The sequence below is a fragment of the Mytilus edulis genome, chromosome 14, assembly GCF_963676685.1.
Source record: "Mytilus edulis chromosome 14, xbMytEdul2.2, whole genome shotgun sequence".
Taxonomy (NCBI): domain Eukaryota; kingdom Metazoa; phylum Mollusca; class Bivalvia; order Mytilida; family Mytilidae; genus Mytilus; species Mytilus edulis.
Window position 1 is genome coordinate 20,186,767 of NC_092357.1, and position 19,415 is coordinate 20,206,181.

At 30.2% G+C, this 19,415-nt stretch overlaps 1 protein-coding gene across 1 annotated transcript; it reads right to left on the minus strand.

Annotated features, from left to right (window-relative positions):
* Window positions 1-443: 443 nt before the first annotated feature.
* LOC139503390 (uncharacterized) lies at window positions 444-11,171 on the minus strand. The gene is made up of 7 exons (XM_071293164.1): window positions 11,122-11,171; window positions 8,728-8,808; window positions 8,014-8,316; window positions 7,372-7,487; window positions 4,455-4,635; window positions 2,277-2,408; window positions 444-1,393 (listed from the first exon to the last, which is right to left on the minus strand). Exons 2-7 carry the CDS (start codon window positions 8,777-8,779, stop codon window positions 1,308-1,310), a joined length of 870 nt encoding a protein of 289 aa, XP_071149265.1. The 5' UTR covers window positions 8,780-8,808; window positions 11,122-11,171; the 3' UTR covers window positions 444-1,307.
* Between the last annotated feature and the right edge of the window lie 8,244 nt (window positions 11,172-19,415).

A 19,415-nucleotide genomic window follows, 5' to 3' on the forward strand; every position in this document is an offset into this window, starting at 1 on the left:
TGTTTTCCAAGTTTCATAATATATGTCACAATGTTTGAACGTTATGACAGCAGTTAAATCAAAATTCATCAAGTTTTTTTTTCCATATTCCTTTTTGTTTTCAATTATAAAATCAATCTTTAACTGTACAAACATGATATAATCTATAAGGAATGCAAAAACAATATCATGCAAGTAGGCAATATATACATTTGCAAAATGAACTAATCAATACATTGACGTACATTGTACCGTACACCTTTCCAATTCTAAAGCACTTACATTGAAATAAATAAAAAGTTGAAACTTTCGAATTATGTATAACATCCTCAATTATTGGACGGTTTACAAATTGTCAAATTTAATCGAGTTCACAGTTAGTATATTGTTTTACTCATCGATGCTTAATGATCAATTAAAATGGCTCTACATTTAAACTGCTGATTTACATTTCCTTTTCAATGACCATAATTTACTTATAAAAAAGGGCAGATATATGAAAATACCTTGATTTCGAAAAACATGTCTTACTAAAAGAATTGAATATTGAAACCACTTTCTCCTCTACTGTAAAAAAAATGATATAGTACGTATAAAACGGTTTTAATGGCATCCCAATAGATAATCCTATGTTTTCAATCTTTTTAAAAGGGAAAAACTAATAGTTTTATTGTTGTTATTATTACTTATTTGTATTGTCACAAGTTTCATGTTTCACTAAGTTGCCAATACGGAATGATATTTAATACTTTTCTAAAGAACCAAAAACCAAAAACTAAAGTTTATATATGATTAATAAATTTACAAACCTATTTAGGTTTGAAGACCTTTGCGCAATTCCATACCTTAAGTTTTGTTTCAAAGCTTTTAAGGAAGAAAACAAAAATAAGCAAATATATTTTTTTTATCAAATGAATTGTACGCGATATTAAGTTTATAATGCATGTTAAATCTTAGATATCTAAGTCACTAATTTCCCATTCGAAAATACACGACAGTATTAGCATTTTGCTTAAACAAGCAGAATACAAATATGACTTCAAACAAAAGCTATTTCAAATACACGAATCAACCTCTGGTAAACAGTTTGAGTCAAAAACAAATCTGTTTAGATTAATGTGCATTTGAATCATATTGATTTTTCAACAGTCAGGGACAGGTCATATATATATGTTTAACATGTTTATTTTTTCCCCGAAAACTTTTACACATTTTCATAATCAATCTAGTGCCTTGATCTATTCAATGCTTGCATAAAAACAATCAAAACTATTATAAAACCTATTGCCATAATAAATAAAAGCTGGATGGAACAAAATAATGGAATACTATTTCTGAACAATATTTGAAACTTCTGAGTATTGAACCAAAGGGTTACCGACATCTGCTTTGGATTCATCTTTGTCATTTTGTACTGAAAAAAAAAATTTGGAAAATTAGAAGAACGTATGATCATTATGATATATTAAATTGGAAATCAAGGATGAACATACTGCATGCAAAAGTGAAGTATAATCGAACTAAGGAAAACAAGACGTGTAATACAACTTTCTATTATAAAGCAAGCCTTTGATATTTCGAGAGAAGAATAATTCCTGATTAGATATGCATACAAGTTATTTTGTTTCAAAGTTTTGTCGTTTTGCGAAACGCTTTAAGTGAATAGTTTGAAATGCCTAACATTGACAGGTATTATATAAGATTACTACACAGGCCTGATAAGTTTCTATTAAATTTCAGGTAATTTGTACATGTTGTAGTACACTAATATCTTTGAGATTCTGTATTATACAAAGAAAAAATTCTTGTTACGAAACAATAATAATGATTCAGTTAAATTGAGTTTAATCTTCAAATACAAACTAGGAAAGTTTTGTGTCTATGATAAGTACTTCAAGGTAAACTACGTTAAGCATGTACCCACTTTGTACTTCAGAGGGTCTTTTTCATGATTAAGAGAGAACAATTTGTTCTCAAAATAAGATTTACAAATGTTTCATAGAAAATCTAGATTCAAAACAAAAGTGTGTAATATGGAACAAAGATAAATATGAAAATGTTTTTGATCGACTGATTGTTGTCTGTCAAACGTAAAGTAGCGAATCTATCCTTTATAATAGGACGATAACAAACTGAAGTTAACTCCAATAGGTAGTTTCATGATGATTGGTAGGAGTTTCGAGTGTCGTGTGGAATGAGAATATGTTTGTGAAGGACAGACATATTGTTTTTAAAAAAATGCGACCTATTTATGATAAAAAAAACAAGATTTATTCTAAATTGGTTTAAATACTTACATGGCGTTGGTGGTCTTCTTATCACATATGTGAACACTGTTATACAGACAATTAAAGCCATTATACCAATTATAATTATTAAAGTCTGTAAATATTCAGGAAATGACTTTTCATCTTTTCTGTTCTGAAAATCTAAAAAAATATACTTAAATATACTAGGCTTTCTACACATGGATTTCGTTAAATATCAGCCACGTGCTATATGTCAACCTTTTTATAGAGTGGAGTGCATTAGCTAGAATGCGATCAGGGGCATTAATTACAATCACAATCCAGTAAAAGAAGACATGATTGTGGCTACGGAAAGTAGATTTTGTCCATTGTTCAAATAGGACACAGATATTATGTAACAGTCTACCAATTAATAATGGCATGGGTTCAACCTATGGTTCAATGGGTTCGTCGAAAGCAACACAATTATACTAAGGAAATCAAAAGAAAAAATAGCCCTTGAATAACATGCAGGCGGAGCTCGAATATTGATGCATATAAATTTAAAGTTTACTTTAGTAAAATGGAACGTATATGTTTTGTTTAGATGTTTTGTTGCAAAGCTTAGTGACCAATTGTTAATACCTGGATTTTAGTCTATACAAATCGTACACCTATATTTACATATTCTCATTCCAGTATAGTGGCCTCGGTGGCCGAGTGGTCTAAGTAGTTACTATTGTAATCACTAGCCAGTCACTACTGAGGTTGTGAATTCGAACCCCGCTCGTTAGGGTGCATTCGACTGCAATCTTAGCTGACTATCATTGTCAGTTTTCCTATCGAAGGTCGGTGGTTTTCTCCGGCCACTCCGGCTTCCTCCACCAATAAAAAATGACCGCCTCGAAATAGCCCAAAAGCGGTGCTTAAAAGTGGTGTTAAAACACCAAAAATGAAAATTAAATCCTTCGAGTATATATATCAGTACGTAATATAGTGTATTGTCGTTAGCAATCTATATGTTAAATACAGTGGAATAATTCTTTTAACTTTGTCTTCAAGTATAGTATAAGAAATGTCTGTTAGAGACACATATGGGGCTGATAAGTTAAATATTTTAATGCTTTTGCACAATGATACTATCCAATATGTCAATGTTTCGATTGAGAAGATTTATCAAGGCAGCAGCAAAAGAAAACACACAAAAAACAAAAAACAAAAAATCTGAGAGATTCTCATAAAATGAAATAAAAATAGCGAGATCTGGAGTGTTTAGAAGATTTGCGTCACCTGATTTGCATACACCACCCGCCGTGCAAATTCCAAGATAGTCAGAATTGCACAACTAGTAAATTACAAGATAAGATGACCTAAGATATCAAACTTCGAAATCATGTCGATAGTGAATTGAAACACATATATGTTAATTGAGACATGAGTTATTTGTAGACTAACTAAGGAACCGTGATTATAACTAATTCGTCAGACGTGCGTTTCCCTAATTTTGACATTTTTACCTATTATGTCTGTTTGTTTTGTTTACACATCGTTGTTATTATAATTGAATTTGAGCTTAATATGCTTAATCCATAACAAAATGCCAATAAACTTAGGAGTCAAAGCAGAAACAGCTTTTGTCTTATAGAGGCACATCTTTCAAGTAAAAGCTTGTCAAACAGTTGTTTACATTATGATTTTCCTTGTTTTCCTTGGTATTTAGCTATCTTGTTAACTATTTTTATAGAGTAATGTGCTTTTTTTTGGCTCTTATTGATTTATATTCCTTCCACCTGTTTTGATTGAAAGGTCACTTTTGAGTCTAACATGTATGTAGATGAAAAGTGAAATCACAAAAATAATGAGGAAAATTCAAAACAGAATAAGCCTTATCAACTCGCAAAATCAAAATCTCAAATACATCAAACGAATGGATAACAACTGCATATTCCTGATATAGTACAGGCATTTTCTTAATATTTAGAATTCGTATTTGCATTAAATCTGGTTTTATTAACTAGATAAATCACACTCTTATGACTGAAAAGGATGTTACATTTCACCTCAAAGTAGAAATATAACATTTACTGTGATATGTTTAAACTAACATATGTAACACACAATTGCTATTTGGCACAGAACGTTTCGAAACATTGAATATGAGCAAAAGCATGACGGAAGATTAAAGATTTAACATGAAATGAGACGATATCAAATGTGTTTGTATAACAAAGGTATTAAAAAATTTACCTGAGCATATTTTATTAACTTCTTTTCGTAAGACAATCCCACTTATATTACAGGCAAACACGAATGGTTTTTCAGGTTTTTTGCAGAAAAATGAAGTATTAAATACCATTGTCTTGAAAAAGATATCAATTATTTGGTCTTTGTCTGTTGTTTTAAATATTGTCACAGGAAAAGTATTGTTCTGAAACAAAAAAATGTATTTCCTTAGAAAACAAGCTCATTTTCTGGAAAACATTATGAGTACATGGATATATTGTAATGCCGACATTCCCCCCTTTTTATAGTAAACCTATGTCTGTATAGTTTCTCGAAATTATTGAGGATAAACGATAGATGTTAGTGAGATGTCTAATGTTACAAGTAGTGCAAGACTTGTCATTTGTTATTTTGGCTGTTGTTTTCATGATACGACATATTTGTGTATGTTAGTCTGTAAATAAGTTTTAGTTTACGTACTGATTCCGTATTTTCGCGGTAGTTACCTTATTATACTATAAACTCAAATAAAACTGTTCTAATGATCTACTTATAAATTTAAAGTCGAAACCCATCTTTATTGATGAAGATCAATCATTGTTTACAAACAGTATCAACATTACGGGAGTTTCCCTAATATGATCCATGGTTGCCGATTGGTAAACAATATGTAACAAGCTCTGTCATTGGTCCGTCGAAAGTATAAATACCAAAACAACAACAGAAACGACGGAGTGGTTGGTTGACAAGTATGGGTAGTGACAAACTTTAATAAATGCTGGAATATGTAGCTAATTGATCGTTACCTTTGTTTTAATTTAAGGTTGTCGGTGCTGGTGCTAAGGGTGTCGGTGACGGTGCTAAGGCTTGTCGGTGACGGTGCTTAGGGTGCCGGTGACGGTGCTAAGGGTGCCGGTGACGGTGCTGAGGTTGTCGGTGCTAAGGTTGTGGGTGACGGTGACAAATAGTCACCAATCACGGTGACTGTGCTAAATACGGTTACCGGTGACGGTGACATTGCTATTGAAGGTGCACATTTAGAGTTCTGTTGGCGGTTTTGGCATGATTAATATGCAATGAAGGTGTTATACTAAGTTGTTGTCTTCTTAGTTCTATAATGAAGAAGGGTGTTTTTTTATCCTTTAATTGAGATTATAGAAATATACAAAATAAGTGGCAACCTTGTTACTTGAATGTTGAATTAAACATGTAGTAGTTGTGTGTGTCTATGGAAGACCATCCTGAACCAGGGACCTGACCCGACCCGTGACGAATCCTGCAAGACCCACTCTCTCCAGCGTGGATTATTTTTGATATTAATAAAATATGAAACTTTATTTTATTCAGATATTTTATTTCATAACTGAGAACTATACATAAATACAAGTATTCGTTTTCCCTTTCTGTAACGTGTTTTGGTCCGACGGTTAATAGTGGACGTCGAACCTTATACTTTATAGATCCTTTAAATCCCTTTTTCTTTGTGACCCTGTGTTCCCTGTTGACCGACTCTAGCACCAGGGAGGCGGCGTTACAATATAACACGAATATTATGAAACATGGTTCAGATATAGTTTTGTAATGACAATCCACATGAGAAGTATTTTAAAAACACTATTCATTTTGATTTCAGCAAGTCAACCTGGTGGTTTATTCCTTAGTGAAATCATTTCAACTTTTGATTCGTCGGGAAATAATAGACTACGGCAATGAAATGTAACTGGGGATGAAATTGAAGTATTTTATATGTGATGATTTACTGTAAAACAGTTTATTTCTTTTTTTTTGCGACAGCTTGTAGAAAAGCCTTTATCTGATGATATAATGAAGTGCAAATTGTAAGTTATAGTATATGTTTTTTTAATTTTAGTTTATTTATAGGAACCGCTTTATATAACATGGAAAACCAAAGGATAATGGGTCCCCATCCACAGTGCATTAAGAACAGCAAAAAAAAAAAACCCCAACCCCAACTTAAATTGCTGTTCTTCATCTCATAGTCGCACATTTTTGTCTGCATATGAAGACCAAGTCTTTTTTCCTGTAGATCATATGTCTACGTCTCAACAATGTATATCAACAGATAGTTTTGTTTGTCCTGTAAAAACCTTTTTTTTTTATATCATAATGCATAGCTCTCAGGCTATCTGATATTATGTTAAAGCAAGTTTTGTATTAAATAACAACTTGATATGGTAGAAATAGTTTAGAACATTGATCATTTGAATGTAAACACTAACATAAAGTATAATGAAAAAGTATGATATAACTTTCTGGTACTTTATCTAACCTTTTATAAAATATTCATTTGAGGGAGAATAATGATATTTTTGGGATTTGTAGGGAGATGACACCTACGAAATTATACAAATTAACACAGTTTTATTCAATAACAGCATTTAAAAGGATACACATATAATACTCTAAGTTTAGATGATATTTTATAATTTGAACTTTAATACATTTTGTATGACGTATTTTCTTACCACACTAATTTGTTAATTTGTTTTAAAAATACAAAACAATCTAAGATATCTCACAAGGCTTAATGATATTTAGATGCAAATATATGAAAAGATAAGTATGGCCAATACTGGAAGGACATACAAAAGGTGAAAACTTCTATGTATTGACAAAAGTGTAGTCAATCATTTCTCAACAACAGACCTGTATGCCCTCCCTCTAATTATACTAAATTAAACTTAATACAGGACAAGTGTATCATTACAGATCAATTTAATTTATTTGACAATAATAATCTTAAGTTCGTCTGCATTATTTGCGTGACAATATCCAACAAATTATGTCATCCATGAATTAGTTCTTCAATTGAAAAACATTTGATACTGTTCAGAGTGTTTATACACATAAAATTATAGGTAATGAAAATACGATAACAAAGTGATTTTTCAAATATATGTGAGCACAAAAAATGGTTTACCTCAACCTCTAACTGACATATGGGAGTCGGAGATACATTCGATACGCCTGTAGATATACCTATACCAAATACTTGCTTCTGTTGTTTTACTTCAGTTTTTGTTGAATTGTCACAATCTAAAATTCAATATACATGAATATACATCTCATAAACACATATTAGCTGTAACTAATTATTTGAACTCTGTTGGAATGATTAAATGGATAAACCAACAATAAAAGAATAGATATGTACTAATGCGTGTGTCAGATATTTCTATTACAACTAATAATTGACATTTGCTTAATTGTTGATAGACTAAATATGTTCAGAATTTAAAAAAAAAACATACCTCAATTTAACACATTGTAAATGTAATGTGATTATATGTAATGCTGCAAACAAATAATGAGATTTCCGACCCTTTCAGAGAACTTGAGATTCCCCTTATATTTTGGTGTGATTATTGTTGCTTTATATTAAGTTTTCTATGTTAAGTTAAGTAGACTGTGATTTGTCTTTTCTTCAATTGTTTTATTTGTTTGTCCTCGAATATGAGTTTGAATATCCATAAGTATTTTTTTAATTTTTTTTTATTATTTATATATAGTGAAAGATTGAATGGCATTCTTGAAATTGCTATTAAGATTACTTTTTGCTTACAAATGAATTTTCCAGATTCCTGTGATAGATCAATTAAATCTTGAAAAATTCCATTGGAACAGAAATATTGACCGATGTCATCAAATTTAAAATCGTGAATGGTTAGTTGTCTATGATAGTCATCAATTATCTCCTCTGTGTACTTATTAGCATCAATATCATGAGACGGTCGGTTGTTTCTGTATAACAGCGCATTGTCCTTAAACCAATGCCAATCTTTATGATACTGTCCTGATGAGCACACCAACCTCAGAACCTTGCCATACCTCACAGGATGCGATTGAAGAGCAACTTCAACTTTCGCTAAATATAAAAATCATGATATAAATACCATACAGCAAGTAAAAACATTTCTTTAGTTGTACAATATATGAATATGAAAAAGAAATCTTTACAGTATTATACATTCAAGTAAATTTGCAGGAAACTGAAAAAATTGCGATTAAAAACCATTATAATGTAAGTATCCTTTCTTTGTAAGTTATTATTATTCATCTCCAGCAACAACAGAAATCCACAATTTTACAATGTGCAACATGAGAAACTACATTGAATCAACATTAAAATGTCATGTACATTTAGTTAAATAATTGGAAAAATTCCCTGGCATATATTTACCACACGTTTAGGATAAAATAAAGTACATTCTTTTCAATTGAAAGATGAGTTTATGTGGTTGTGACTTGAATAAAGGAAAAGAATATTTTTACTTACCAGAACAATAGAAATATTTCATAACAAACAGCAAAATTGTCCATCGATTCATTTTAACAAAAACGGAGTTTTCCTATCCCTCTGAAATAAGTAAATAAGATATACAGAATTAATCACTATATATAAGTAAAAACATGCTGAGTTCAGTTTTTACATTGTTGCATTTTATCGATATTGTTAAATCATTTAGGTTTCAGTAGACCCATTTTATGATCTTCCTATACATAATAAGGTGAAGGCATACTTTCAAGCTCAGGAAACATCATATAGGTGGTTACCAACTTTAACGAGTGCCAATTGTAACTTGAAGAGTACATATAACAGTAGACAGTAATTTGGCAAGATGAAAAGGTTGAATACAAGAACTGATTGAGAGATATTCTTTATAAAATCGGAATCATAGCAATTTCAAATAATTTGAACACGAAATAAAGTTTTGTCGTGAAAACCATTATATTTATATAATTTCAATTAGTTGCATTAACCCATTGTCTGAATTTGAAGAAAACATGAGTGTTATCAAATGTATTTTGTAATTATATATTTAAAAAAAATCTTAAAGAGGTGAGGTAAATATGTCCCGGTTTGTGGGAAATCAATAAAATATTTCTCACTTTTGTTTCATGTTTCATACTGATAAATCGGATTATTAAGTACTTTTATACTACATGTATTTCATTTTTGTTAAATGGAACTTCTTCCACATTTAAATGACCACCAAGAAAGATATATAATTGTCATTTCAAACTGACACTCAGTCAGGTGTAATGGTTAGATACTTTCAGCGCATGAGTTGTTTAAAACGGCTATACATATCTTATTTAATCTGTAACTGCATATTACATAAGTAGTAATAATAACTCATATACGTAAGTTCTACGAGTACCTGAGTTCACCTCATTTTATGATTGAGTTTATTTTACTGTATTGTTTATTATTTTAAATGAAGGCAACAGTAAAATTGAGAATGGAAATGGGGAATGTGTCAAAGAGAGAACGACCCAACCATAGAGCAGACAACAGCCGCGAAGGTCAGCAATGAGTGTTCAATGTAGAGAGAAACTCCCGCACCGGGAGGAGTCCTTCAGCTGGTCCCTAAACAGATATGTATACTAGTTCAGTGATAATGGACGTCATTCTTAACTTCGAATTATACACAAGAAACTAAAATTAAAAATATTACAAGACTAACAAAAGCTAGAGGCTCACGACTTGAAACAGGCGCGAAAATGCGTTGGGGTTAAACATGTTTTTGAGATCTCAACCCTCCCCTATACCTCTATCCAATGTAGAAAAAAACAAACGCACAATAGTACGCACAGTAAAACTCAGTTTAAGAGAAGTCCGATTCCGATGTCAGAATAAGAAACAAAAGAAAAAAAAAACCCAAGAAGACATTAATACATAAATAACAGCAGACTACTAACAGTTACTGACATGTTAGCTCCAGACCTCAATTAAACTGATTTAAAAATTATGTCTTCATTATATGAATATCAGGTACAATCCCTCCTGTAAGGGTACATGTAGTATACCGCTGCTCAAAAGTCATAAATCGTTTGAGAGAAAACAAACTGGGGTACAAACTAAAACCGAGTGAAACACATCAACTATAAGAGGAAACAAGGAATTAATAGACACACTGAAATGCAACAAAAACAAACGACAATGGAACAAACACGAACTATAAGATACCAACATAACCTGATTTGGTATAACTGATTAATTAGTCGTTACATGTATTTTATGATATCATCACATGTAAACTAAAAGTGCATTATTGGATTGAGAGGTGTCTCATTACCACATCTTCATATATTTAATTACTCACTGCCAAAGAGTGTTTATCTATAAGGAATGACTGTTATAATTTTTCTGTCAATGAAGAAATAACATTAAAAATATGGAGCACACTGAATGACCCGTGAAGCTGGTTATTTTATTTCAATTTTTATTCTGAGTTCCATTAACACTGAACTTCTATATACAAAATTATGTATGTGAGCTAATAGACAAAACACCGTCAGCCAATCAGAAGACGCGTTACATCCAAAATTAAATTATTGGTAGAGATTTAGGAAAAATATGTTTCAGTTAAATCATGTTAAAGGACAAATCTTTAAACACTTGAACTTCATTCCGCTGTTGATTTTATGATAGAAATGATGATCACGGTAGTTTATATTGCTTTTAATGTATTATATTCAATTTGCCAGAAATAACATTTTTTTTTATTCTAGTTTGTTTTGCATAAATATACATTTTGCATTCCTGATCAGGGATGTCATTACAAACTTAAACAGGGTCTGTATATTTTTATGACGGTAACCAAAAGAATTATTTATCCATATTGTGACATATGAAGGTATACTGAAAGAAATCAAATATACTTACACATTATATTCAAAACCTCTTATAGAACTGAAACAGAATTATTTTCATTCTAAAATGGTAAAAAAAACACAGATATATTCTGAAATACATACCGAAAAGATCGATCAATAACATTTGAAAAAATAAAACAATGCATTTTAATATTGATCAAACCAAAAGTAGTGCATTAGCAACAAATCTCTATGCAGAGATATGGACATGTTAAGCTGAATAGGAACAACTATCGTCAATTTCCTTCATATCGACCTATTATAGATCTTATTGTACTGATTATCGTAACGGATTATTGTTTTCTCTTCTCTATGACCAGTAAAACTGTTTTTGGATCATCAAAATGTTCTTCAAATATTAGTAACATATCCCACCGGCACTATAACCGAGGCTTGTATGATATCAGACTATTATATGTCTGTACGTCGGTCAATCCAACTAAAATAACTCTTCTTTTGTCATCTTAAAAAGGAGTAGCTGACCAACAATTGGAACAGCCATTTCCGTGAGACTTAGACTACAGATATCTTCATCGTGACCGGCATACAATAACCCGACTTGACAGCCATTGACTAATTCTGAATTTTCTATATTTGGTATCAAAAAAATTCTTGCACCTCCAAAATAAAAGTTCTAAGTTGTTCCAACGGCTCCTTTTCCACAATCGTGGAATTATAGCTGCACACATTTTATAATTGTCACCTCTTTACCTCTACTAGCAGAACACATAATAGTGATTTGATGGTTATGCTGATACATTAAATATGATCTACAAACATCAAATGCACCAAAGAGTTATGTATAAGGCATACATTTCTGCTCTTTTTCCGGATGCATCATGACACAACCACATAACAACCTGTTGGTTCATGTTTGGGAGTAACGAAATTCATGAAACAACGTAGTCCTGAAGTATTTTATACTAGTGTTGCTTTTCTAGCATTATTAGATTGGACCTGGACAACCGCTTGAGATTTTTTAAACGCTGAGCAATTCACACGTTTAAGAACGAGATATGTTGCGTTTGCTACACAAGCAGGACATACACCTCATTACAGCTTTCACATTTAAATACCAGCATAATGTACCTACAGTCCCTAGGGGAACACACATTAATTGAGTAGCCAATCATATTTTTTTTTTTAAATAAAACTAAGTTTAAGGATTAAAAGGAAATTATACAATAGATTGGCTACTTCCGTTTTTTTTTTTATAAATAAGAGTCGATTTGTTTTCATATGGCTCTTCTTATATAAGAATAGTATTGTTGTCAAATGTGTAAACGATGACGTTAAAGTTTTGGTTTTAAAAATATTTATATAAAAGAAAAGAATTATTTAGTAAGTCTTTTAAAAACACTCATTTTGCAAAACATCAACCCTGCAGACTAATATGTAACATGTATAATAACGACCACGTGATAAAGCTAAAAATAGACAAGATCTAGCTTAAATGTTAAAAATAGAAAAAAATATAAACTAAGGTGTCCTAGTTTAAAAGTTGTACAAGGACACACAACCAGGTATTACGTTAATAACACATACGATTTAACTTTCGGTTTCAAAATAAACAACATTTAAACTATCTAAAACCTTATTTGGGTGAACATATCAATGAAATTATATTTCCAAAAGTTTCCAATATTTTTAGTATTATAGATTAATCAATTCAGATCAGATTCTGGAAAAAAATTAGTTTAATATTCTATGCACTTATCATTAATAATTAAATAGCAGCATTGGATTTTCTCAACGATCGACTGATGTAGAAAAGTAAGTATTTATACAGTAAATCACTTAATATCCTTGCAAAAACTAAAAAGTCTGAATCATATTATTTCATTGCTTTAAGTTATAAAAGACTTACCATATTTTTATCGACAAACCCAAGATCCAAATGAGACGAGAACGCATGCGTTAATAGTGTAATAATGATAAGGAGAAATCGGGTATTCAAGATGAAACATACAGCTTTAATATACGAGATTGTATTTTGAAAATAGTTATAATCGTACATCTTTACAATTTTAAAGTTTAAAGTAATTTGAATCAAAATCATACCCTTCAATTAAAAATAAAAGTATCAGTTAAAAACAGAAACACCCCTATGATTTAATGAATCTCAGGTAAATATTTGTTTGTTTGCATATCCGGGTAGGTTTCCACAAGTATGTTAGACGCAGGTCTTATAATTAAAACAAGTATTATACTGCCAAAATTGCATTTGCACCAAGCGTTATGAAGAGCTCATAAAATGTATATTTTGTGTAAACATTGTTTATTAGTTTCAGATGCAAGAAAGTGTTATTTCATTTTCTCAAAATATTACGTAACATTGCAAATTACTAGAAACAGTCTTGATTTTCAACATTAAAAAAAGAAAAAAGAAAGTTTAGGTGGTTATGTGAGGGTTGGGATCCCGCTTACATGTTTAGCCCCGTCACATTTTATATGTTAGTGCCTGTTACTATTCATTCGTGTGATGTGTTTGAGCTTTTGATTTTGCAATTTGATGAAGGACTTTCATTTTTGAATTTTCCTAGGAGTTCAGTATTTTTGTAATTTTACTTTTTTTCCAAGTCAAGAGCCTGTAAATCAGGTTTGTTGCTGTGTTACATATTTATTTTCAGTTCATTTTTTTGTACTTTATTTAGACCGTTTCATTTGATTTGTTTTACATTTGTGATTTGATGGTTTTTCATAGTTGACTATGCAATATGGGCTTTGCTCATTGATGAAGGAAATAAAGAGACCCATAACTGTTAATTTCTGTGTCATTTGTTCTCTTAAGGAGAGTTTTTCCATTGACAACCAAATCAGATCTTCTTTTTTATATTAAGGATCCAATGATTTCTGACATAATATATTTAACAGGAACAAGAACATTCATTTACAAAAATTGTGATTGTAAAGCACATCTCACCCACATCGTCTGCATGTGCAAAACATGTGTGGAAACTGTTTGCAGTTTGGATTTCAACGTTTTTACTCGTTCAAATGGATACGCGTATATCATGGCAACATGCCGTCGTCGTCATTGTTGTGCTAACAAAGATAACAGATATTATTTAAAAAAACAGTATATTACATTATATACAGCATTAATCAACATAGAAAAAATCGACTCCTCCTTGAATAAAATAGTTCGTTTCTATAAATGGTAGGGTTTGCTCTTCAGTTTTGCTGTTGTCCCTTTATTTTCCTCTTATAGTTGATGTGTTTTTCACTGTTTTAGTTTGTAACCCAAATTTGTATTCTTTCACAGCGGCCAACCGTGAATACTGATGAACTCGCAGTTAGCCAAATAGTATGGTAGGATTGAGTATCTATGTATTTCTACTAAACTTTAAGCAATAAACATTGATAAAATGGCTCAATACACGTGTGTTATCTCAAATTTGATTTGATTTTATTTTGTTTAACCTTTAATCAACTATTTCGATTCTTTATAAATTGGTGGCCTTTTAATATAGTTGGCGACGTTGACGAACAGTAATGATTTCGTAAATGTTGGCGACGTTGGCGAACAGTGGCGATTTCGTAAATGTTGGCGTCAATTGCGATGTTGGCAAACATTTACACAATCCTGTACCAGAATGGGTTCATGTGGTTTTGTAGAAGTTTGAAACTTTAAAAGTTTCTATGTACAAATTCAACGGGTAAACATTATTAAATCGATTTCCACAATTTGAAGTAATTTATGATAAAATGACACCCAAAAAGAACAGAACCGGAATAAACCAACATCATATATAAAAAACAAATAAAACTTGCAAAATTAATTGAAGTAAAAGAAAACCACCTTTGATGTTGCATTTTTAATTTAACGTCCTGTTGTTGGAACATCATGCACAACGTTTATATAACACGACATTACGTAGATATTATTTTTGTATAATTTTTTGTTACAGCATAGAATTTGAATGTAAAATTATCATATAACAGTTATTTATTACTTTTAATTTTAAACGAATATTTGTTCTTTAACCTTTTTTTGTTATATTGGTATTTCTATTAATTCATCGTTATAAACAATGAATAAATCGACAGACAAAGAAATGAATATTTATTTATTTCTTTTTCTTTTTATTATTTATCTATTTATCAAACTATTATTATTATTATAATTATTATTATTATTATTATTATTATTATTATTATTATTATTATTATTATTATTATTATTATTATTATTATTATTATTATTATTATTATTATTATTATTATTATTATTATTATTATTATTAATAATTAAGAAACAATAGGTTCACGTGTTCGGGTTTTCACTTTTACCAAGGTGGAACTATAGAAAACTTATTTTTCAATCTTTAGTAAGTTAAGAGCAGAGACATACTTATACATTACATAAAAATTTATATGTTACACCAAATGCAATAATGTTTGTAACAAAAATCTCTAAAGAATGATAACAAAACATATTTAAAGATTTCCGGTTCGGCGAATTTCCGACAAATTCCGGTACGGGTTCTGGTTACCACTTTTACCGACCACCTGTTTTTGATAACCAATATTTTATTCATAATTTTTTTTTGTATAAAACTTTGCGCTATATTTACTGCTGCGTAAATACTCTGCTTTACTATAGGTACACTTCTTCTTTTTTTTTTTTATATTTCATCACATTGACTAATGTTGTTTTTTTTAAATTTTATTAAAAAATAAACGTTGATTATTATTTCCCCCGAGATAGCATAATAAATATCCCAGTAATATATAATATATATGACTAATACAAGTGGTGCATGAAAAGATGGTCATTGTGTACTATTTTTACTAGGGTGAACATCTATCAATCAAAATGCAGGTTCAGGAAGTAATCTTTTTTTATATTATCTACTGTCCTTCATATTTTTATTTACAGAAATAACTTTTTTCTTTAGCATATATATTAATAAGACAACACTTATATTATTAAATGACAAAATCGAAATCTCAAATACATCAAAGATATGGAAAGCAACTTTCATATTCCTGACATGATAAAACTCCCTTTTGGCTTCAATGACTGTCTTATTACAAATGTATCATGTATACAGCAGTTGAATTACATGTACTCATAGTTTTCGATACAAATGGGATCAAACTTCATCATATACATTATATAGTGTAATTGCACATTATATAGGTAATTTTATATCATACATTCATGTAAGGAAACTAGACATGTATGTCATATTTGTTTTTCGTAAATTGTTTTGTATAAATGTTAAAGACCGTTCGTTTCCTCGTTTGAATTGTTTAACATTTCTCGCACCGTGACATTTTATATAAAATGGTCCAAACAAATCAATTTCTAACTCTTTGCACGTGTGTCTCTGACATCTTACGAAGTTTAACAGTTCAATGTTCTTTTGGTATCGTTTTTTTTTATAACATTTCGTTTATTCTTTCATATCAATAATTCTAGAGCGCATCTTCTAATCATTAATCAACCTTCATAAATGTTTGCTTGTTTTGACTTTTGAGTCCAAAGCAATATGTATTACGATTAAGTCTTATTTTCCATATATTGGATTTGAATTTCCCCTATTTGATTAAATTTTATTCAACTGTCATATAAGTGAGTGGTGAAGCTAGCTATAAAACCAGGGGACCTATAGTTGTTAATTTCTGTGTTATTTTGGTCTCTTGTGGAGAGTTGTCTCATTGGCAATCATACCACATCTTTTTTTATATATATTAATCAACCATTTTCTACACAAGAAAATTCCTGTACCAAGTTAGGAGTATGAAAGTTGTTTTCTATTCGTTTGATGTCTTTGAGCGTTCGAATTTGTCATAGAAAATAGACTTTCCGTCTTTGATTTTTCATCGGAGTTCAGTATTTTACTTTTAGCTCAATATTATAATTGTATTCCTTTGCGCTTTGCTCACTATTTCTTCAAACCAATTTACTGCAAAATTTATGGATCTTCATTATATGTCTGGTTTGATGAGCCTAATATAAAATCATTACTGGTTTTTAAACAATAAAGGTACTAATTGCACCAGATGCGCATATCGACAATAAATGTCTCTTCAGTGATGCTCGAGACAAACATATTTGAAAATCCAAAACTTATTAAAAAAAAGGAAGAGCTAATAAACCAGATAGAACAAAAAGTATAAAGAGTTTTACACCAAACACAACTATATATTTATTAACCGGTCATTATCATAAATGTTCTCACATCTTAAGATCTTTATATTGATGAAGACTTATTTTTACTATGACACCCTTGCTAACAGTGACAACACGCATTAAATCGCATATTAACCTTTACGTATTCCGGATTAACAGTTTGTTTCTGTGTTCTAATGTAGATTTCATTGTTTAGTTTAAAGTTTCACATTTTGTTTTTGTCACAATCAAATGTTTTAATGTTCTTGTTTCTTCTTTTTTCATTTGATACACAATTATCCTTCTCTTTTTTTGTGCATGTTGTTTGAAATGACATCTTTCCCTATACATGTAACAAGGACGTATGTTGTTAGTAATACGTTCCTGTCTATAAGAATAAAATACTTTTGTTCTTATATTTCTATGATTTATTTTTCTTTATCAAGTTCCAGTACCGATTAAATGTATAAATCTAACCATACGCAGGAACTCAAATTTAGTATATGAAGGCCTTATACGAATTTATTCGGTTCGCAGATGTATATGCATTAATATTCGTTACGTTAAACAATACTGTTGCTTTGTATAATGAAATATACTTTTATAAAACTGATACACATACAAATGCCCATTCGCTTGAAATAATCATTTTCTTCATTTAAATATAATTACTTATTCATATACCAAATATTTGAATTTCTTTGTACAAGTAACGATCACATCTTTTCAAATAAATATCAGTCTTTCGACCATAATGAATGTTAGAACTATAATACTTAATTTCATGCATTTCAATTCGATTATTTTTTTTTTTTGTAAACTCATACCTCGGTTAAAACTTGTTAAACTATTGTAAAACGGCATAGTTATTAGTAGATAACTTGTTTTCTGATTTGCCAATTTACTAAATTTTGTTATTACTTACATTTAAAAACATATAAAGAAATCGAATCGTTATCTAAAAGTTTGGAATTACAGGTAAGATGATCATGACTTAACATTTCAGAAATATTGCAAGCTTCGTTTCCACTAATAATACTGAACTTAATAATATTTAAATCATTTCCAAGTTACAAAATAAAAAAAAAGTTTTGGATGTATTCTTATTAATTGAAGTACAATGAAGAGTTAAACATTATTATAAATGAGAACATTGTCTAATGTCACTTACCGGAAACCCTCCAAATGATAGTTGGTTGTCGTTATAATTAGGGGGTGTCGGAAATCCTTTCCTAAACATAGACGATCTCGACAGAGGTACCTACAGCCTACCGTGTCCATCAACAAGGACCACAGCACACAATAAGTAAAAGAACTTAACACTGATCATTATCAACATTCAAAAGTAAAGTGAAAACCATATGCACCCGATTTAATTTAAATACACCTTGACCACGTGGGACACACCTTATCTGACTTCCTAATAGCACTCTATGTCTTTGTTTACGTTACTCCTTCAAATTTACATCATATTTGGCAGTTCTTTTGTTAATAATCATATCCATCCAATAAACGGATAGTTTGATTCTCTAAAAGTAAACAATAATATTAAATCAATGACAACACGTTATATTTGTAATTTTGTAGATGAAGATCATTTTTCAAACGATTGTCAATGACTAGATAATATTTATCATACCTTCCATAGTTTAATTTATTGAAAGGGGAAGCAGATTATTTAAATGACAGTTATGCGGTTATAAATATAAGGGTACGCAATAATGAAACCATACAAATAAAGTTCACTCATAATTAAAACTATATTTTTACACGAATTTAAACACCATATTTAATTTATTGATATTATAAAAATGATACATGCATGTATTGTACCCGACTTTTTAAAATGTTGTACGTCTCAAATTTGTTTATACGATTTAGAACCCTACCTGTGTATGTAAGAATGTAGACACAAAATGTACACGAGTTGACCCATAATTAAGAACACTAAGTGTATTTAATTGATCTAATCAGAACTAACGTACAATGTAACAATAGACTACACTAATTAAACCTCTCACACACTAGAGTAATACTGCGTTGTTTATAAACATTCTAACAAATACACATGCGAAACAAGAAGTTAACATATACATATCACAGTTGCATCAGATCCGAAAAAGATATAAGACAACTCTAAACTTTTTACTGTGCGTGTTTGTTGCTGTGTGTTTGTTTGGGGT

Coding starts and splice junctions, on each gene's coding strand:
- LOC139503390 (XM_071293164.1), bottom strand. CDS start 8,779: ATGAATCGATGGACAATTTTGCTGTTTGTTATGAAATATTTCTATTGT. Junction 4,636..7,371: donor TATGTCAGTTAGAGGTTGAG/GTAAACCATTTT, acceptor TTTTTGTTTCAG/AACAATACTTTTCCTGTGAC. Junction 2,409..4,454: donor AGTTAATAAAATATGCTCAG/GTAAATTTTTTA, acceptor ATATTTTTTTAG/ATTTTCAGAACAGAAAAGAT.